Here is a 16,681-nt window from a genome sequence, read left to right on the forward strand (position 1 = left end):
CCAGAGAAGAATGGCAGAAATGACACGGCTGTTGTCAGCCCCAGTCTCTCGGTGTCTCTGTCCCACCGAGGGAAATCATTTCAAATAAAGCTCCATGTCACTGTTTTTTTTTTTTTTTTTTTTTTTTTTTTTTTTTTTTTTTACATTAACTCACAGCACTATACCAATGCTGATTCTAAAATAAACTGAGCAAAATTTGAAGATACGTTGATATAGAATCCAAACTGATTTTAAACACCACGCATTGGTGATACCAATAAAAACAAAAATAAAACATAGATGTTAGTTATTTGAGATCATCTTACATTTTTTGCAGGGGTGTAATGGAGGGTATACCTACGTATTTTTCTGACATATAAGAGTACTATTATCAGCCTAATAGCCATTTAAATATATAGTATACTCATTTGCTCCTCAGTAATCTACACCTACCTAATAAATAGCCCCATTTCTGGGCATCATTGAGCCTTTTGTACTTTTCTGGGTAGCTGGATGAGATGACAAACTAATCAGATATGATATAATAGTAACCTGATGCAGTTATGATGCTGGAGGAACGTTGGGACTTCTGAGTGAGGTATCACACAGCTGACACTTCAGATTCTCATTTGTGACTCCAAACCCTCATCAGGCTCTGCCATTTTTGTAGATGACTCCCTCCCTCTTACGTATACTTAAACCATATTCCCTGCTTTGACAAAAAAGGCAACACGCCTTTTCTTTCTGCAATTTTTATTAAGAAAAATAAAACATATACAATTTGTTTTAATCCATACAGTGCAAGTACATATACAAAACATTCAACCAAGCTATCAGTTATCTACCAAGGCCGCCAAACGCTCTGCTGAGTGGTGACGACTTCATTCCTGCACAGGGTGACAGAGTGAAACTTGCTGCTGTGACCCGCACTGCAACTTATTTTTAACGTGTTTTGTGTCGGAATCGCAGCAAGGAGGGCTCGTTTGGGTCCGGAAGTCTGCAGCTCCTCTTTAACTTGAGTCGGTAGAGAAAGGCACGTGCGGCCTGTGCTTCCACAGGGAGGTTTGAGCGCGCAGGATTTGGTTTTCGGTGTTTTTCTCCCCTCTGGTGCAGCTGAGGATGGCTGAAGTCGCTGCATCGCCGCCTCTTGCGTCTTGCTCAGATCGCTGTCCGAGGTGCTGGAAACCTCACCAGGCCCGCGAGAGCAGCACAGCTTGTTGGAGAGCTGAGATAACATCCAGCGGTCGCTCCCACTCATGTTGTCTGCCATCCGCAAGTACTGGTTGACGCTTGCCAGGCAACTGCGGAAGCCTGCATGGTAGTCGGGAAGCTCAGAAGCTGAGGAAGGGCCTGAAACGAATGGAAGGATATTTTTCAAGTTAGAACAACCATGCGTAAAGATGTGCGTAAAGCTGCGCGTAACGCACCCATGAAATGTGCATGCAAGCCAATTTACAGCAGCGCATATTTGTAGCCACGGAGTTGAAATGTATTCTTTTATCAACGGGATAATCTTCTTGAAATGTGAAGCTATAACTTACAGCTTTGAGTCTTCTGGAGGTTCCTCAGATGTTTCACCGTGAGCTCCAGAATGTCGGCCTTCTCCAGTTTGCGCTTGCGAATCTAAATTGAGAGAAAACATTTATTATTAAAAATCAGTCGCCGATTGGTCTGCAGGTGGGACGACATTTATATTCAAAATGATGAAATACAGTTGTAAATGCTTACACTGTTGGCGTAGTAGCTCTCCAGGAGAGATTTTAACTGGTCCAAGCACTTGTTTATGCGGGCTCTTCGTTTCTTCTCCATGAGTGGTTTGGATACCTGTCAACAAAAGAAGAGAAAATGAACATTCAACACAGCACACTGAGTTCTCACAAGCTATTTAACGCTCTCCCGATAAGTCCAACTTCCTGTCAGAAGTTGCTCCACACACCTTGTTTGCAGCGATGGGTTTAGATTTCACAATGCAGTCTGATGTTGACACCATTCTCTGCTGCAGTCCTGCTCTGGTTTCCTTGAAGTTAATCTCTTTCCCTCTCTAGCGCACGAGTGAAGAAGTTGTGACCCCGAGCGGATTTATATAGAGACACCCACTTAACATCTCAATGCCAGTCCTGCCTGTCTCTTGCGCTCAAATGAGCAGCACTGCTGTCATTTGTCAGCCAAACCAACCAAAGGCTTAGACTCAACAAAGAAATGTGGCAGAATTTAATGGTTTGTTTTACTTCATTTTATTTTCTAAATTACTGAATAGTTTTCCATGCGGAACCCATTCTCATTCGAGAATAGGTCGAAATTTCTTGGAAGAAGTATATATGTATTTTTATTCCTTTAGTTATATATTTTATTAGTTATTTTTTCCACACAGTTACACACACAGGCAATGCAACAATGCAATGGAAATTGGTTTTATACACAAAATATGTACACTCATTGAAATTAAATAACGTCTATTACAGCATATACTGTGTAATAATAAATGTGACAAAGACCCAAGAGACGTCAGCGTGTGGGGTAACATTTTTAAAGAGAAGCGTAAAAATCAAAAACATAATGGGTAATCGTTATGGTATTGCCTTGCTGAGCGGCTCGGGGAGTCGTACCAACGCCTGTTATTCATTCTTTTATATCTCAGTTTCACGCCATGAGGTCGAGGCAGCACCGTGGTAATCCCCTGCGTGTCCTCACAACATTTTGATTTTCTGGTATAGCAAAACTGTCGCCTCATGCCTCAAGTAACCGCTGAAGATGATTTGTTACAGGCAAACTGTTTAACAAATCCTAATTCACGTACATGAAAAAAAAAAAAAAAAACATAAACAAGAGAAGTGTAAGCGATTTTTGGGGGAAAATGTGTACACGTTTGTATTCTTTGGCTATTGTGCTCAACAGTTTTTGTCTTCATACCAGGCGCGGTGAGGCACCGAGGAGAATCGTAAGGCCGCCCCCTGTCCTCGGTCCCTCGCCTCCCGATTCTCCACACTGCTCCCTGAAAAGGACGAAGGCTTGGGAAAGTCATACCGGCTGAAACAATGTATAGAATATGGGATAACTGCAGTCCAATGCGCATCCTGAGTCTTTAACACACACAGGCCACCAGAAAGTAGAGTGGAAATAAAGGAAATTGGGTTGGATGAGAAGCTACAAGACCCGGCTGGGGCAATATCAGCCTGCAGCATATTGTTAATTACAGGTGTCCATTGAAATGTATTAAATCTCATCTTAAAGTGGTGGAAGGGTATTTATGACTTCGCCACTGGCAAAAAGCGTGTGCATGTGTATGTGCATAAGTGTTTGAGAAATTTCACAACCACTGGAGAAGGAAACTTGGACGTGATTAAATGGAGTCTTCTTGAAAGACACGCGACAGGCTGAGACAAGCCTACAGCTCTCAGCCTTGCCCAAGTCTCCCCAGGTTTGATTCAGAACACAAAGCGTGTGTTCAAATGACAACTGAGGGCCCGGGTGAAGGGACAGGGGTTTGTCTCGGTGAATTCAGTTTGGGGGCAGAGCGCCCATGAAAAGAGGCCAGTTTATAGTCGTGGGCCATTGATCTTTTCTTCTCGTCTGTTTTGTGACCACAAAAGTGTGGGCATCACAGATTCCCTCCACTTCTAAAGTGAAGCCTGCACATGCCGTTACTGCTCAGATACTTGAACAATTTGAAGTTGGGTTTATTTTATTTCATTTTACAGCTTAGGAGGAGACAGGCCACAGATCAAATTTGATTCGCCAACATAAAGATGTCCCTTAAAGCTTCAGTTGCATTTAATCATACAAGCTGCAAAACGTAGGCTATTTATTTATTTGTTTGTTTGATTATTTTATTTTAATTGAACCTTGTCCTACAAATAGATGTGGGGCATTCGCCAAAAGTCAAGGTTGGGACACACAATTCAAATACAACTGAAGCACAGCTTGGCTTGTGCCAGAAGACTTTAATTGCGTAAAATGTACCGAAAAATTGCATGTCACTGTTTTTTTCTGCTTTATGCTGAAGCGTTTAATCAGTATGAAATCAGGTCGAGATGCTCCGGTGTAAGTGAGCTTTCTCGCGTCTTTTGTCCTCTCTGGATGCCACATTATCTGCGTTTTCACGCTTGGCTTTAACACAAGACGCGTTGCGGGCTGATTTCAGCATGGAGCCACGGTATCACAGCAATCGCTTGTCTTGTTATTCTGCAGCACAGAGGGGAGATTTCCCCGCTGATTACGCGGTCTAATTTCAATTAGCATTGGTTTTACCCTCCGGGTTCAAAGGGAGAGAGGAGATTTGCAGGGAATTGCTTTGGTCTTCTTCTTCTTCTCCTTCTTCTTCTTCTTCTTCTTCTTCTTCTTCTTCTTCTTCTTCTTCTTCTTCTTTTCTTTTCTTTTCCTTTTTTTTTTTTCTCATCAAAACGCATTTAGCCTACTTCGTGAATAGGCCTTTACCAGTGATGGAATGAGGCTTTAAAAATGTTTCCCCACAGAAATGCAACTGCGTTTCAACTGGCCAAAAAGTCGGCAGGCCATCGTCTATCCATAAGAATAGCGCAACGAGAATCTTGTATCCCAGTTAGACATGAGAATGCCAGTGCCATTAAATGACAAGTTGAGTGTATGTTTATAAAAGGACCCGGCCTTTCCCTCCATTTTCACTTTTCAGCCTCAGGTCATTCATTAACCCGAGTGGGCCTTTGTCATGGATGCTTGCCGGCGGGGACCTGACAAAGCTGCTGTAATAATTGGACTATTGGGGGACTTGTTAACAACAATTAGTGAAGCAATTATACAATTACTGCAATAAACTATTTTCTTCCCTGAGGCAAACTGAGAGACATTAGCAAGCCAATGGTTACATTATAGGCCTACCCAAATGGTAGCCTATGAAGGTGTCAGAAAATCTTCACTTGTTTTATTGCTTGGTTTATTCAAGTATAGAAAATTCTCAGTGCAGATTCCTGTTGTTAAAATGCCCAAATATGGACCCACATTTTTTTGCGTATTGCCCTAAGCGGAGCAAATCGAGGTACCGCCCTCCATTCAGAATGACCTGAGGCAGAACTGGTGTGACCAAAACGTTTATTGTGAGCAACAAGGCCCGAGTAAAAGGAGCAGGTACATGGACAGGTGCACTGGAAAAATATTAGAAATATACAGAGGATTTGTTGAAAAGCCACGCGACGGGCCCGTCGACGAAGCTGTGATCAAACATCAAACAGAAATAGCATCATGAATTTCTATAGACTGGTCCTCAGGTTATTTAAGACTTCTTACTTTGGTTTGGGCACACAATGGCTGCTGTTTGCCTGTGTGTGCCGGGGTTACCGCCTGAAAAGACCAGAGGTGCACATTAACATCGCTTAGGGTTTTCTCAAGGGCCGAAATGAACTGACTGGAAAGTAACTTTATAACTCGCTGGAGGATGAAGCCTTTGTCGAGCTCCCGTCTGAAAGACACAAGTGCCTAACAAAAGAGGAGCGCCTTTGTTAAACACTAAAGCGCATGGGCATTGATGCGCCTTGAATTGCAAAACATCTGCCATTTACTCTAGACCACTTCAAACAGATTTGAATGAGAATAACGAAGCAACTTTCCAACGCTGTCTTTGGCCGTGCGTAAAACAACAGTGAGGAGGTTTATGACATTGCATGATATTGCAAAAATTACTGAGATAAATCACTCTCTTGCCTTTCTTGCAATCCATAGTCTGCTTCACCTCAGGAGTGAATGCGATATAGGCAACATTACAGGTGGCTATCCACATTACTGTTGTCATTTGAAATGACTCAAGTCCATAATTCTTTAAAATACTCAGTATTTCAAACACCGGGGAAAGTTTTTAGTTTAATGCAGTCTATGCTGTGCGCCCAGTTTTTTCCTTATGATGGGTGTCTCTCCAAAGCATAGAAAATATTTGGCGAGGTGCATACTCTCACTTTACGCAGAGCGCGTAGCGTCTGAATAAAAATTCGCCTAGCTGCAAAGAATAGCGCCCTGACTAAAAATTAACCCCATCTCACTGTCAGGGGTTGAGTCGGGAGTATCCAAAGTATCCAGAGTATTCAAACAGTGAGTTAATGTAAAGGCATTTAAACCTACTTGATCATGAACTGATTTGGTGAGACGTCAGTCACTGTTAATTATCAAACCAACATCCCCAAATTTCTAAAGGAACCCATATTATACTTAGTGGAATTTAAACTAAACTGAATTTATCACAAAACAATAGGCATTCAAAACTGTTTATTTAATGCATAAATTGAGTGAATGGGTCTAATGATCTTATTTGTTGTGAAGAGAAATAATGTATGACCAGGCTCAGTCTGCAACAACAGCATCACTGGCCCATGCCTGAATGTTCAGAGGACAGTCTTTAGGCAAATCCCATCTGGCCACCAAAAGTAAAGGCTCCCACTTAAGTGTGTTTTGTTTTTGCTTTGGACCAGTTGCCTGTCCGGTTTTTCCCAGGGTTTTCCCTTTCTCTGACAAAAGTGGAAAATTGGAAGGTACAAGTGAAAAGCCACGGGGCGTTCCTCCGATTTTCCTCGCTCCATATTTTGTAAAACAGAAATATGTGTCCTCTCAGCACGCAGCAATGCAGTGGGAGCCCTCGACTTTAACAAAAGATTAAAATAAACATAAATATAAAAGGTCTTTATGTTTGCTAGTAAATCCTAAATATGATTAATATTACAAAACGTTGGGAAAGTGTCGGCCTATTGATAGTTTTGTTACTTTTAATTTCTCATTTACATTAGGTCTGTTTTATTTCTCATCCTGCAGTTTGCGTAGTCATTCCAACATCTAAGATTTTTAAAACACAGGATAAGGGAAGCAAAAACTTCTAATAAGTGGAGCCAAACTCTGGAATCCTGTATGTCTACGTGTGTGGCGTGGGCTGTGTAACTCTGAAATAGGTATGAAATCGTCAATTTGTTGGTGTCAGCGTTCAGCTTCCCAAACGCGCCATATGCCGCGCTAAGTGGCACTATTTACCGATTCGTTCCTAGTTTCACGGTCCATCCTCCCCTTCTCCCTGCCAGGAAACTGAATGGCCGCAACAAAATGGCAATTTACCCTCTGGAATTGTCACATACCCCCTGAGGTAAGGCCTTTTCCGTTTCACGACGCGGGGCACCCCGGCCTCACTGAGCGACTCAGTTTGAGAGTTTGACTTGTAAATGGAGAGGAAAGGGTGACCGTCAGCGCTCTGTCAGCGCCTGCAGGCTGCCGGCCCGCCAGGAGGAAGGAAGCTGTCAGAGGAGCAGGACGGGCACCAACAACCTCACCTGGCGTCTGACAGGAACAAGGTGTCAGCAGCAGACGTGGAGGAATGCACGTCACACAGACACATGGCACACATCACACAGACACATGGCACACATCACACACACACATGGCACACATCACACACGCGGTCACGGTGATTGATTGTGCAGAAACAATTAAAATTCACAAACAATTAAAATCTACAAAAGGTCAAGAAGCCCACCACTCATCCCAGCTTTACCCAGAAAAATATAAAATATTTGGTATGCGATTATGATTGATTGATTATGTTTTACGGGCACTGCGATGAAACAAAATCAGACTGAGTTTAAAGACTGTCTGATTTCATTTGTTTGGCTTGTCAGTTCTTTCATTCTTTTCCAAAATACTTTTTAAACTGTACTGTAGGAAGCAGTGCAGGTGAGATTAAAAAACAAAACAAAACAAACAAACAAAAAAAAACCTAGTGGCTTGTAGAAGCAATCTCACCTCAGTAAGCACTACAAGAAACTACAAATGTCATGTAACCCACAAAAGTACGCAAACACGAAACGTGTTTTAATCAGACTTTATGACTAAATCAACAAATCATCCAACCGAACACTTGCAAAATAACATATTTAGAGGCACCCACTCCAACTTAGCCGCCATATCTCTATGTATTTAATATTAATTATTTGATATACTCTGGAAACACCTCTTTGTCCTAAATGGGCGCCACTTACTTTTATTAAGGCCAGGAGGTTTTCCTGTCTCTCCAGAGGCAACTGCCACCACAGACTCAGGGATTATTTTCAAAAAATATTCACAGACATACTGAAACAACTGACCGGGGAGAAAATGAGGATTGGAGGCATTAAATACAGATATTTACAGTAAGGCATGATGATGATGATGATGATGATAATATCATTATTTATATAGTGCTTTTCAAAACCTACAAAGCACTTTACAGACAATTAAAAAGACAGTAATCAAACAGTTAATTAAATATTCAGACAAAATACAATGGCAAATAATGAAACAAACATTAAAATCAAATAAACATGAAAAGCAATAAAACAAGAATAGATACAATATAAGATAAAACACAATGAAAGAATTACAAGCTTTAAAATCAGTAAAAAAAAAAAAAAAAAAAAAAAGATTAAAATCAGTAAAACTAAGTCTAAAATAGTGATTTTATTTATTTATTTATTTATTTATTTATTTATCTGTTGTGTTACCTTCCCTGATCTCCTCCAGCAGGTAAGTCCAGAGCTGGGAAAGCATTTAATAAATTTTGTGCATTCAACAATCTTATATGAAAGTAGTAGTTTCTTTCCTTTTCTTTTTTTTTTCTTTTTTTTTTTTTTTTTTAGCCAAAATGCTAAACAAACCGTCTGTCAACCAACAGCAATATAAAATTAGAAATTCTTTTTATGGGTGCAAACATATCCCACAGAGCATCACAGAACCAAGCATCAATACAATAAATAAAATCTGCACAAGATTCACTGGTAATGTCAGCATGAATGTACAAAACCAGAGCACAAGAGAGTCCTCCCACATCAGTCCTGCAAACGTCTTTCAAACCATTTGGATGCCTCAAGCGCAAACTTCATTCTTTGTTCCAGAGATGGTAGAACATGAAGATTGCATCGATTTGGGGTTGCAAAGAAATTTGTATCTAGGGAGCAAGACAGCAAAAAAAAAAAAAAAACACTGCAACTGTGTGCTTCTGCTGGTCAGGAAAGATATTACTGGGAGGATCCTGTACTGGGCCAACTCTTCACTGCAGTTAATTCAGTGTCAAATAATTACTTTGGCTCCCCCATGTGTCCAAAGAAGGTATATAAACATAAACGTAAGCATGAAAGCACAACAGGGTTTACTTTATCTGTGATTACTAAGACTGAATCAGTAAGAACAAATTGAATTCCCATTAAGAATCTGGCTGGACATTTGGAAAACTAGGTAGAAAAATTAAGGAAAACATACACAGACTCTATTTTATGTCTTTATTGAGCCATGTTAGTACAGTGTTATAACACCATCAACTCTTTCTTTAATTTACCATTAAACTCAAGTCATAGTTAAAACCATAAAACGAAATTCAGATTAAAGGGACAGGAAACCCAAACAGAAAAGGTAGATTTGCTGACATCTAGGGGTTCAAAGTGTCACCTTGTCACACTGATGTAGCTGTATGTGATTTGGCATTCCCACATCACTGGTGGTTGTGGTCAGAAATGTTTTTCTCCCATAAAAGATTTAGGATTTCATCACTTTTTAATAGTGTAAATTTGGAAATTTTAGACATCCCTGTGTGTGTGTGTGTGTGTATGTGTGTGTGTGTGTGTGTGTGTGTGTGTGTGTGTGTGTGTGTGTATGTGTGTGTGTGTGTGTGTGTGTGTGTGTGTGTGTGTGTGTGTGTGTGTGTGTGTGTGTGTGTGTATAGTGTAACAGTAAAGTTTGCTCACATGCTTATGTCCAAGCAATACAAGCATATTCTCTCAATATGACTGTGGTTGTGTTTAAAGACCCACTCCAAATATATTATAAATCCTAAGAATAGTTCTATGAATAACTAATAAATAATTCTATAAATAACTGTTTTACATGTTTATTCAGCAAAAAAATGTGTAAATGACCAGTGAAAATGGCTTGAAAGCACCCCTACTTCCTAATCCACATTGAGTACACATGAATATGAAAATTCAAATTTTGCATTTATATCAGCAAAATGCTCAACCATGCAAGTTTCAGTGGCATCAGACATTACTCTCTAATTTGCATGTCTTTACATAGTAGATGCTGATAGGCTCTACTCATTTATGCATATCTGTTTTTGTTTGCTTGTTTCCATAGATAGATTACGCAGGCTGCCTTTTATTGGCTAATGGTTTTGGTGTAATTTTGAATGAGACCTTGGAAGTACTGCGGTGTGTTTTTCTGGGGCTGAAAAATGATGATGTAGCATTTCGGGAGAAAATACCCGAGCAGGACGCAGTAGAGACTGGAGAGTACTGCCATAGCGTTGAGAGTCTGGATGTACTTGCCGTGGTAGAGCATGTACTCAGTGCTGAAGATGATCCAGGTGAGGATCAGCACGAACAAGCAGAAGGTTATGCCTTTGGCCTCGTTGTAGTTTTTGGGGAGGTCTTTTCCCATGTAGGAGAAAGCAAAGCAAAGGAAACACAGGGATGCAAGCAAAACCACGGAAACAGCCAACAGTCCTGGATTACCGACGTGACAGCCAAGGATTATTTTGTCTTTGTACCAAAATGTTTCATTGTATGGTCTGGGGGGTCTGGAAGCATAACCAATGATAAGTAACAGTGCTTGGGTAACTAAAGCCACTGTGATGACCAGCCATTGACCATTATATTTCATCCACCAGCCATGCAGCTTTGGGAACTTAGCAGCCATTTTGAATATGCAAACGATTTGAAAGGAGCGCACAACGAAGCATGCTAGACAGCCCGTGTAGAACAAGAGAAATGGGAAGTACCTCAAGATGCAACAGGCAAGAGTTGGCTTGCCAAAGTAAAAGAAGACGCTGATACTACACAGACTTAGGCAGCCTAAAATGAGGAAGCACATCGATCCCCCGGCAGATTTGACAACAGGCGTGTTGTAGTTGATGGCGAAGAGAATGGCCGTGGCTAACGAGAGAGCCACCAAGATCGAAGTCACCACCATGATCAGTATCGCCGATCCATCTGTGAAAGAGACGTACTCCACCGACCGCGGACTGCACGACGTGCTTCGGTCTGCTGACCATTCTGTGGGCTTGCAGGGGACACACCGGTAGGCGTCCTCTGTCAGACAGGACAAAGAGACAATGTGGGGATAAATTTAAGCTTAATCTGGGTGAAAATATATCAGAGATTAGAGATGGCTGCACTTTTCTATGTATTATCTTAGCTTCCTTTACACACACACACACACACACACACACACACACACACACACACACTTGATACTACCATAAAGAGATGTGTTAGAGGACACTCTCCCTCACTGAAATCTGATGTCCCTTTGGTTTACTCTACTGAAGAACACCTCCTGTGTTAAAGATCCCACCAGTGCTGTGATTGGTCATACAATTTGTTGACCTGCATTGCCTGTTTGCTGAAACAGGCTTGGCATACTGCGCGCCCTAACCTAACCATAACCCCAACTATAACTGTGTGGGTGTATCTTATCATATCTATACCTCAGCAGGAAATATGTCACATAAACCAATTGAGTTTATCTTCTTCTATCAAGTTGAAAAATCAGAGGTCACTGTGGAGCTGAAGCCTCTGGCTGTGTTCAGTCAGCACACCATAGCTATCCAATTATCCCCAGTGTTAAAGCATGTTGAGCATCAGTCTGTCAGCGCGAGACGGACACAGCACTCCCACGCACTCCTTTGCCTCATTTTCTTGTTTTTATGCGTCATATTTTACCTGTGATATTCACGTAAGTTCCATTTCGACACATTACACAGTTGAAGCAACATTTATGGATTCCATCTTGCTTCTTTGCATAACCCTCAGGACATTCCTGAGAGCACAGTGAAGTGGGCACCTGCAGAAGACACTCCATTAGCAGCAAATCAAATGAAATGCATCAACAAATATTAGGTAAGTGGCAGCAATTAACTTTTTAAATCGCTAAACAGGTTTTCTGAAATGTAAACATCCAACCAGACACTAAGTACAGATTTTCTGGTGGATATTCTGGCTATAGAAATAAAAAAAATATTCCTTTTTGAGGCAAGAATCGTGAAAAAGTTGTTAATGGGCAGCTGAATTTTTGTATTTTATGTCGGTGATTCTGGATAGGGATCTCGACTTTTAAGTTCATATTAACTATGTCCGTTGCCTGTACCTTATTTAGGATGCCTCAGGAAAAGTTTGGAGCATGTTAAGAAAAACATAACAAAAACACATCACATATGTTCTTAGTCTGCGCTGCTTGAAATGGCCTCAATATATTTCAAACTTCATAACTACACTTGAACCAATGAGATTGCTCAGATTTTCTGGCACTGGCCTCAAAGTTATTTGAAAAGTTAAATCAAAGGCCCTTTTACTATTGCTATAACTATTATGTTTTATGACAACATACAGATTGACTATTACCATTTCTATGAATATTATATTTTTGGCTCTAAGATGTACCACAATAATAACCTTTTTTTCTCATGAAACAAAAAACAATATACTTTTCCATTTGCGTGCCACTTAATTTTGGTGTCATCAATGGAGAGCTGGACCAGTGGATGAGTTTCATAAGAGCCGATCTCCTCTGCTTGACCTTCTTGATTCCAGAAAACTATAGAGTAGTATCCATTTGCGGGGTCCCCGTTTTCATCAAATTGAATACTCCGGTTTAAAAGGGTGAAATTTGACTTCTTCAGCTGTGCTAGAACCTGGAGAGGGTGCACAAAATTATGAAATGATGAGCGATTGTAAGCAACACTGGGGGAATCTGGGATGCCACTAAAGCTGTGTAAAGCTATGTCCTGGAGCTTGGAGCAGAGTTACATCACTGCACACACACACACACACACACACACACAATCTTTTCCAGTGGCTGAGCAACTCACTGCTGTTCCACTTGCGGACTGAGAACCTGGGATTTTCAAAGTAAGGGTCATGACCCAAGGGCAGTTTTGGGGAGTTTTTAAGTGGGATGTCAAATCCAGCTGTATACCACACAGCAGCAACACAGCTCTGTATGAATGTAAGTTAGATCGTGATGATTTGTCTTTTTTTTTTTTTTTTTTTTTTTTTTGAAGTGAGTCCCTTAATAAATCTTAAATAAATCTTCACCAATCCTCCAAGTGTAACTCCGCCCATCAGATGTGACTCCGCCCACCAGCTGTAACCCCGCCCCATCTTAGCACTTACCATGTAGGGATACACTGTGATATTGTCACGGCATCGTCCCTCTCCACATTCCAGCACATTGTGCAAGGCGTGGGCGATGGCATATGCCGCTGAGTAGATTGATAAAGAATAAGACGGGTTCTCAGCGATGATCTCCTCTGGATTTAGGCTAGTGCAGTTGCAAACCTGATTACAAAACTTCTGTTGTCGTGCATCTTCACAGTGCCTCTTGTGTTTGGAAGAATAGATGAAATCATTGAAACCAGGTATTTCCACTACTGTCTCCGAAACCCCAAGAATAGTGCCAATGTTTTCGATTCCTTCCTTCTTTGGGAGGTTCTTGTTTAAGGCCCATGTGTCTCCTGCTATCCACACTTTGTTGGTGACGTTAGAATTTATCGCTGACTGAATGACAGTCTCGGCGTACAGTTTACGGGCAAAAACTATAATGGTGGGTATTCTCTGTAAATCTATCTCTTTGAACATTCGTGAGTAGTTTGTACTAGGGTTGAGTTCCTCGGTGTAGGCCAAGCAGATTTCTGTGCCCTTTATCATTTTTCTGAACAATTCCAGGCCATCTTCGCTGTAAGCATCGTTGCTTTTGAGGAAAGCGACCCAGCGCCAGTTGAAATGCTGCATAATATCAACAATCAGTCGTATGATGTCTTTGTTGGGATGTACTGTTCGCAGGAAAGAAGGAAATTTCACTTTTTCTGAAAAGGCAGAACTTGCAGATCCATAATTGACCTGTCAGAAGAGTGACAAAGCAGTTTTTTTTTTCATTTAAAGTGACAATAAATGACTCAGATTTAAAGTTAAAGGAAATCTTGGTCATGTGTCAGTTTTGCTACTTCATGCTGCTGATTTATATCACACAATAAAATGTTAACTGATACCTATATACTTGGCAAACACGAAGTAATGTGTTTTGTGGTGCTGGCTGCAGAAACAGCAGTTTGTGTTGAATACAGACAGAAACTCAAACTTCATCAACCTAAAATCCAAGGTAAAAGATGTGCCAGTGGTGCTATGACACCAAAATTAAAATCTTTTCGAGTGCCTTCATTTATATTTTATATTTACATTGTAATGGTGACCTGCTGGCTGTGATATTTAAGGTTTGAACCAGACAGTCAGTAGCTGCATCATCATCATCTATTGTTGAGTCTTACCTGGTTAATCTTTACATTTGCAAATTATTTAAAAGGTAGATACACAGAGGTTTTGCTTCATTATCTAATCTCAAGTCTGCTCTCTGAACTATTCAATGTGCATCTGAGCCAGATAACATAACCAGACAAAACAAGTTGTAATTTATCTCTTGGTCCTGATTAAATAAAATCAGTAAAATGCAGAGAATGAGACTTCTACCATGGGGATGAAATTCATCATGAACAGCGGGGCCACAGTCAGGGTCTCTGTGCTCCCAAAAGGACCGATCACTCCTATCACTTTGGACACATATTTGCTCGCGTGTCCCCGGGGCTTTATCGAGCCGTTGACCGAGATGAGGTTCAAAACCCCCGGGAAGCTGAGAGTATCTGAGCAGTGGTCAAATATCTCATAACCGAGCGATACGTTTGGCAGGAGGATGGACGAGTTATTGATTTCCTCTACAGAGAACCTCATCACCTGAAACATCCGGTAACTTGGCAAAGTGAAGGGCTGTCTGTGGACAGAGAGACAGAGAGAGTGAGAGAGAGAGAGAGAGAGAGAGAGAGAGAGAGAGAGAGCAGGTATCAGAGTTGAATTTAATGCTTTCCAAGACCTTTTAAAGTCAATTATCAATGAAATCTAAGACCAGTTTTTAATAAATAATTTGTCTCTCGTTCAAATAAGCATAAGCTAAGCTACAATTTGGACAGGCGCAGGGGTAAGTTTGAGGTATAAATACATCAGATCCTTACCTAGATCACTTTACTGACTTATTTTTAGAGTGTCCTTTAGATTTTATAACAAATGCCTACGCTGATGCAGAATATGACTCATTTGGACAAAACTGGATAGATAAATGAACTAAATTAAACATATATTGGAATTAAGACCCCATAAACTCAATTTTAAGACTATTTAAAGACTACCCCTTAACTTTGTGAAATTAAATTTAAGACTTTTTAAGACTTTTTAAGGGCCTTAAAACACTGTTGTGCTCCCCTCCCAGTTTGGGATATAAAAAGGGATTCCATTTATGCCGAGTTAACTTCATGCAGCAACTTTGCCAATTAAGACAAAGATTAATTGGATGCAGTGAAGTGAAACTATGTCATTATACTTCAGCAGCATGCACTTAAGTTTGAGACAAGGCTCTTGGAGACAAAAACTAATACACTAGACATTTTCCAGGGTGAAACGCAACCCCGCTTCCCTCCCCCAACTCTCCAGATTGATCCAACGCTCACCTGGAGCAGTCAACAGCCTCCGGCCTGTCGTGAACAATAGAGCTACTGGCATGATGAACATTAAAAAGTCCACCCAGCAAATAATCTCCCTGCAGCTGAAACTCCGAGGATGGGACGGTGCATTCTGGCGAGGCATGCAGGAGAGATCCCAGCAGACACAGAGCAGCAAGGAAAAGCCTCCCTGTCATGTTTACTGCAGTCTGATGTGAAGTCTGATCTGACTCTGTGTGTTTAATAAGTTCTGCAATGATGCCGATGGCACACCCACATCATTCATTTCCATCGACTTAGGTAGGCATGATTGGAGATATAACTATGGTTGCAATCATTTGGTAAATATTAACAAATCAGTATGCAAAACACACAAGTGCTGCTGCAGACTCCCTGTGGTGACTCCACATGGGGTCAAACGCTCATTAATCATTATGCTCATACAATCTTTATTCTTGTAACATGAAAGAATGAATGAGCAGTCCTGGATGTTCCCATGTGGGATGCAAGTTTCACATTCAAGTTTATTTAAAGCCCAATACAGTCTCAAAGGGCTTTACATGCCCACAAGTTTACACCCCCGACTTATTTCTCATAGCAGACAAGAACAAACTCCCCCCAAAAAACCATCAAATGGAACAGGGAACAAAAATGGAAGAAATCTTGAGGATCACAGAGAGGAGACCCCACTTCTGGCCGGACAGGTGTACAACAGGTGCCGACCCAGAGCCAGAGAGTAAATTACAGTCGCAGATGATATGACAGCAGAAGCAGCAGGAGGGCTCGACCGCGGCAGCTGACATACACGGGACGAGGAACAGCCGCAGCAGCCAGGACGAGGGGGATGACGATGATGAGCAGGATGACAGGGAGGGATGAAGAGAGGGGATTTGTTGGTAGAAGGTGGTGGGGAAGACAGCCACACTCACACAAGGTATGCACACGTCTTAAATGCTCAAAAACACACTTTATTATTTTTTTTCAAGTCTTTTAATCCGTGTCAAAGAAATGGAGATTAAATTTCACATTTTGAAACCAATACTGCTCATCATTAAAATAGTTAAAGTAGACATGACTGATTAGTCTGAGCAGGTTTGGGGTTTGATGATGATAAAGATGATGAAGTCATGCCCCTTTCCATGACAGTGGTGACAGTGCTGGGTCAAGAAAATCACCATTGCACCATTTTTTTTC

At 41.1% G+C, this 16,681-nt stretch overlaps 2 protein-coding genes across 2 annotated transcripts; both read right to left on the bottom strand.

The window, feature by feature from the left end:
* Nucleotides 1–820: 820 nt before the first annotated feature.
* Nucleotides 821–1,969, bottom strand: her3 (hairy-related 3). Its single transcript, XM_030056401.1, has 4 exons — nt 1,916–1,969; nt 1,708–1,803; nt 1,521–1,602; nt 821–1,329 (listed from the first exon to the last, which is right to left on the bottom strand). The coding sequence occupies exons 1-4, from the start codon at nt 1,967–1,969 to the stop codon at nt 821–823; spliced, it is 741 nt and encodes a 246-aa protein (XP_029912261.1).
* An 8,135-nt stretch (nt 1,970–10,104) lies between these two features.
* On the bottom strand, nt 10,105–14,753 carry tas1r2.2 (taste receptor, type 1, member 2, tandem duplicate 2). The gene is made up of 5 exons (XM_030056002.1): nt 14,469–14,753; nt 13,119–13,844; nt 12,431–12,637; nt 11,670–11,790; nt 10,105–11,036 (listed from the first exon to the last, which is right to left on the bottom strand). Exons 1-5 carry the CDS (start codon nt 14,736–14,738, stop codon nt 10,105–10,107), a joined length of 2,256 nt encoding a protein of 751 aa, XP_029911862.1. The 5' UTR covers nt 14,739–14,753.
* Between the last annotated feature and the right edge of the window lie 1,928 nt (nt 14,754–16,681).

Source organism: Myripristis murdjan, chromosome 7 (assembly GCF_902150065.1).
Source record: "Myripristis murdjan chromosome 7, fMyrMur1.1, whole genome shotgun sequence".
Lineage (NCBI taxonomy): Eukaryota > Metazoa > Chordata > Actinopteri > Holocentriformes > Holocentridae > Myripristis > Myripristis murdjan.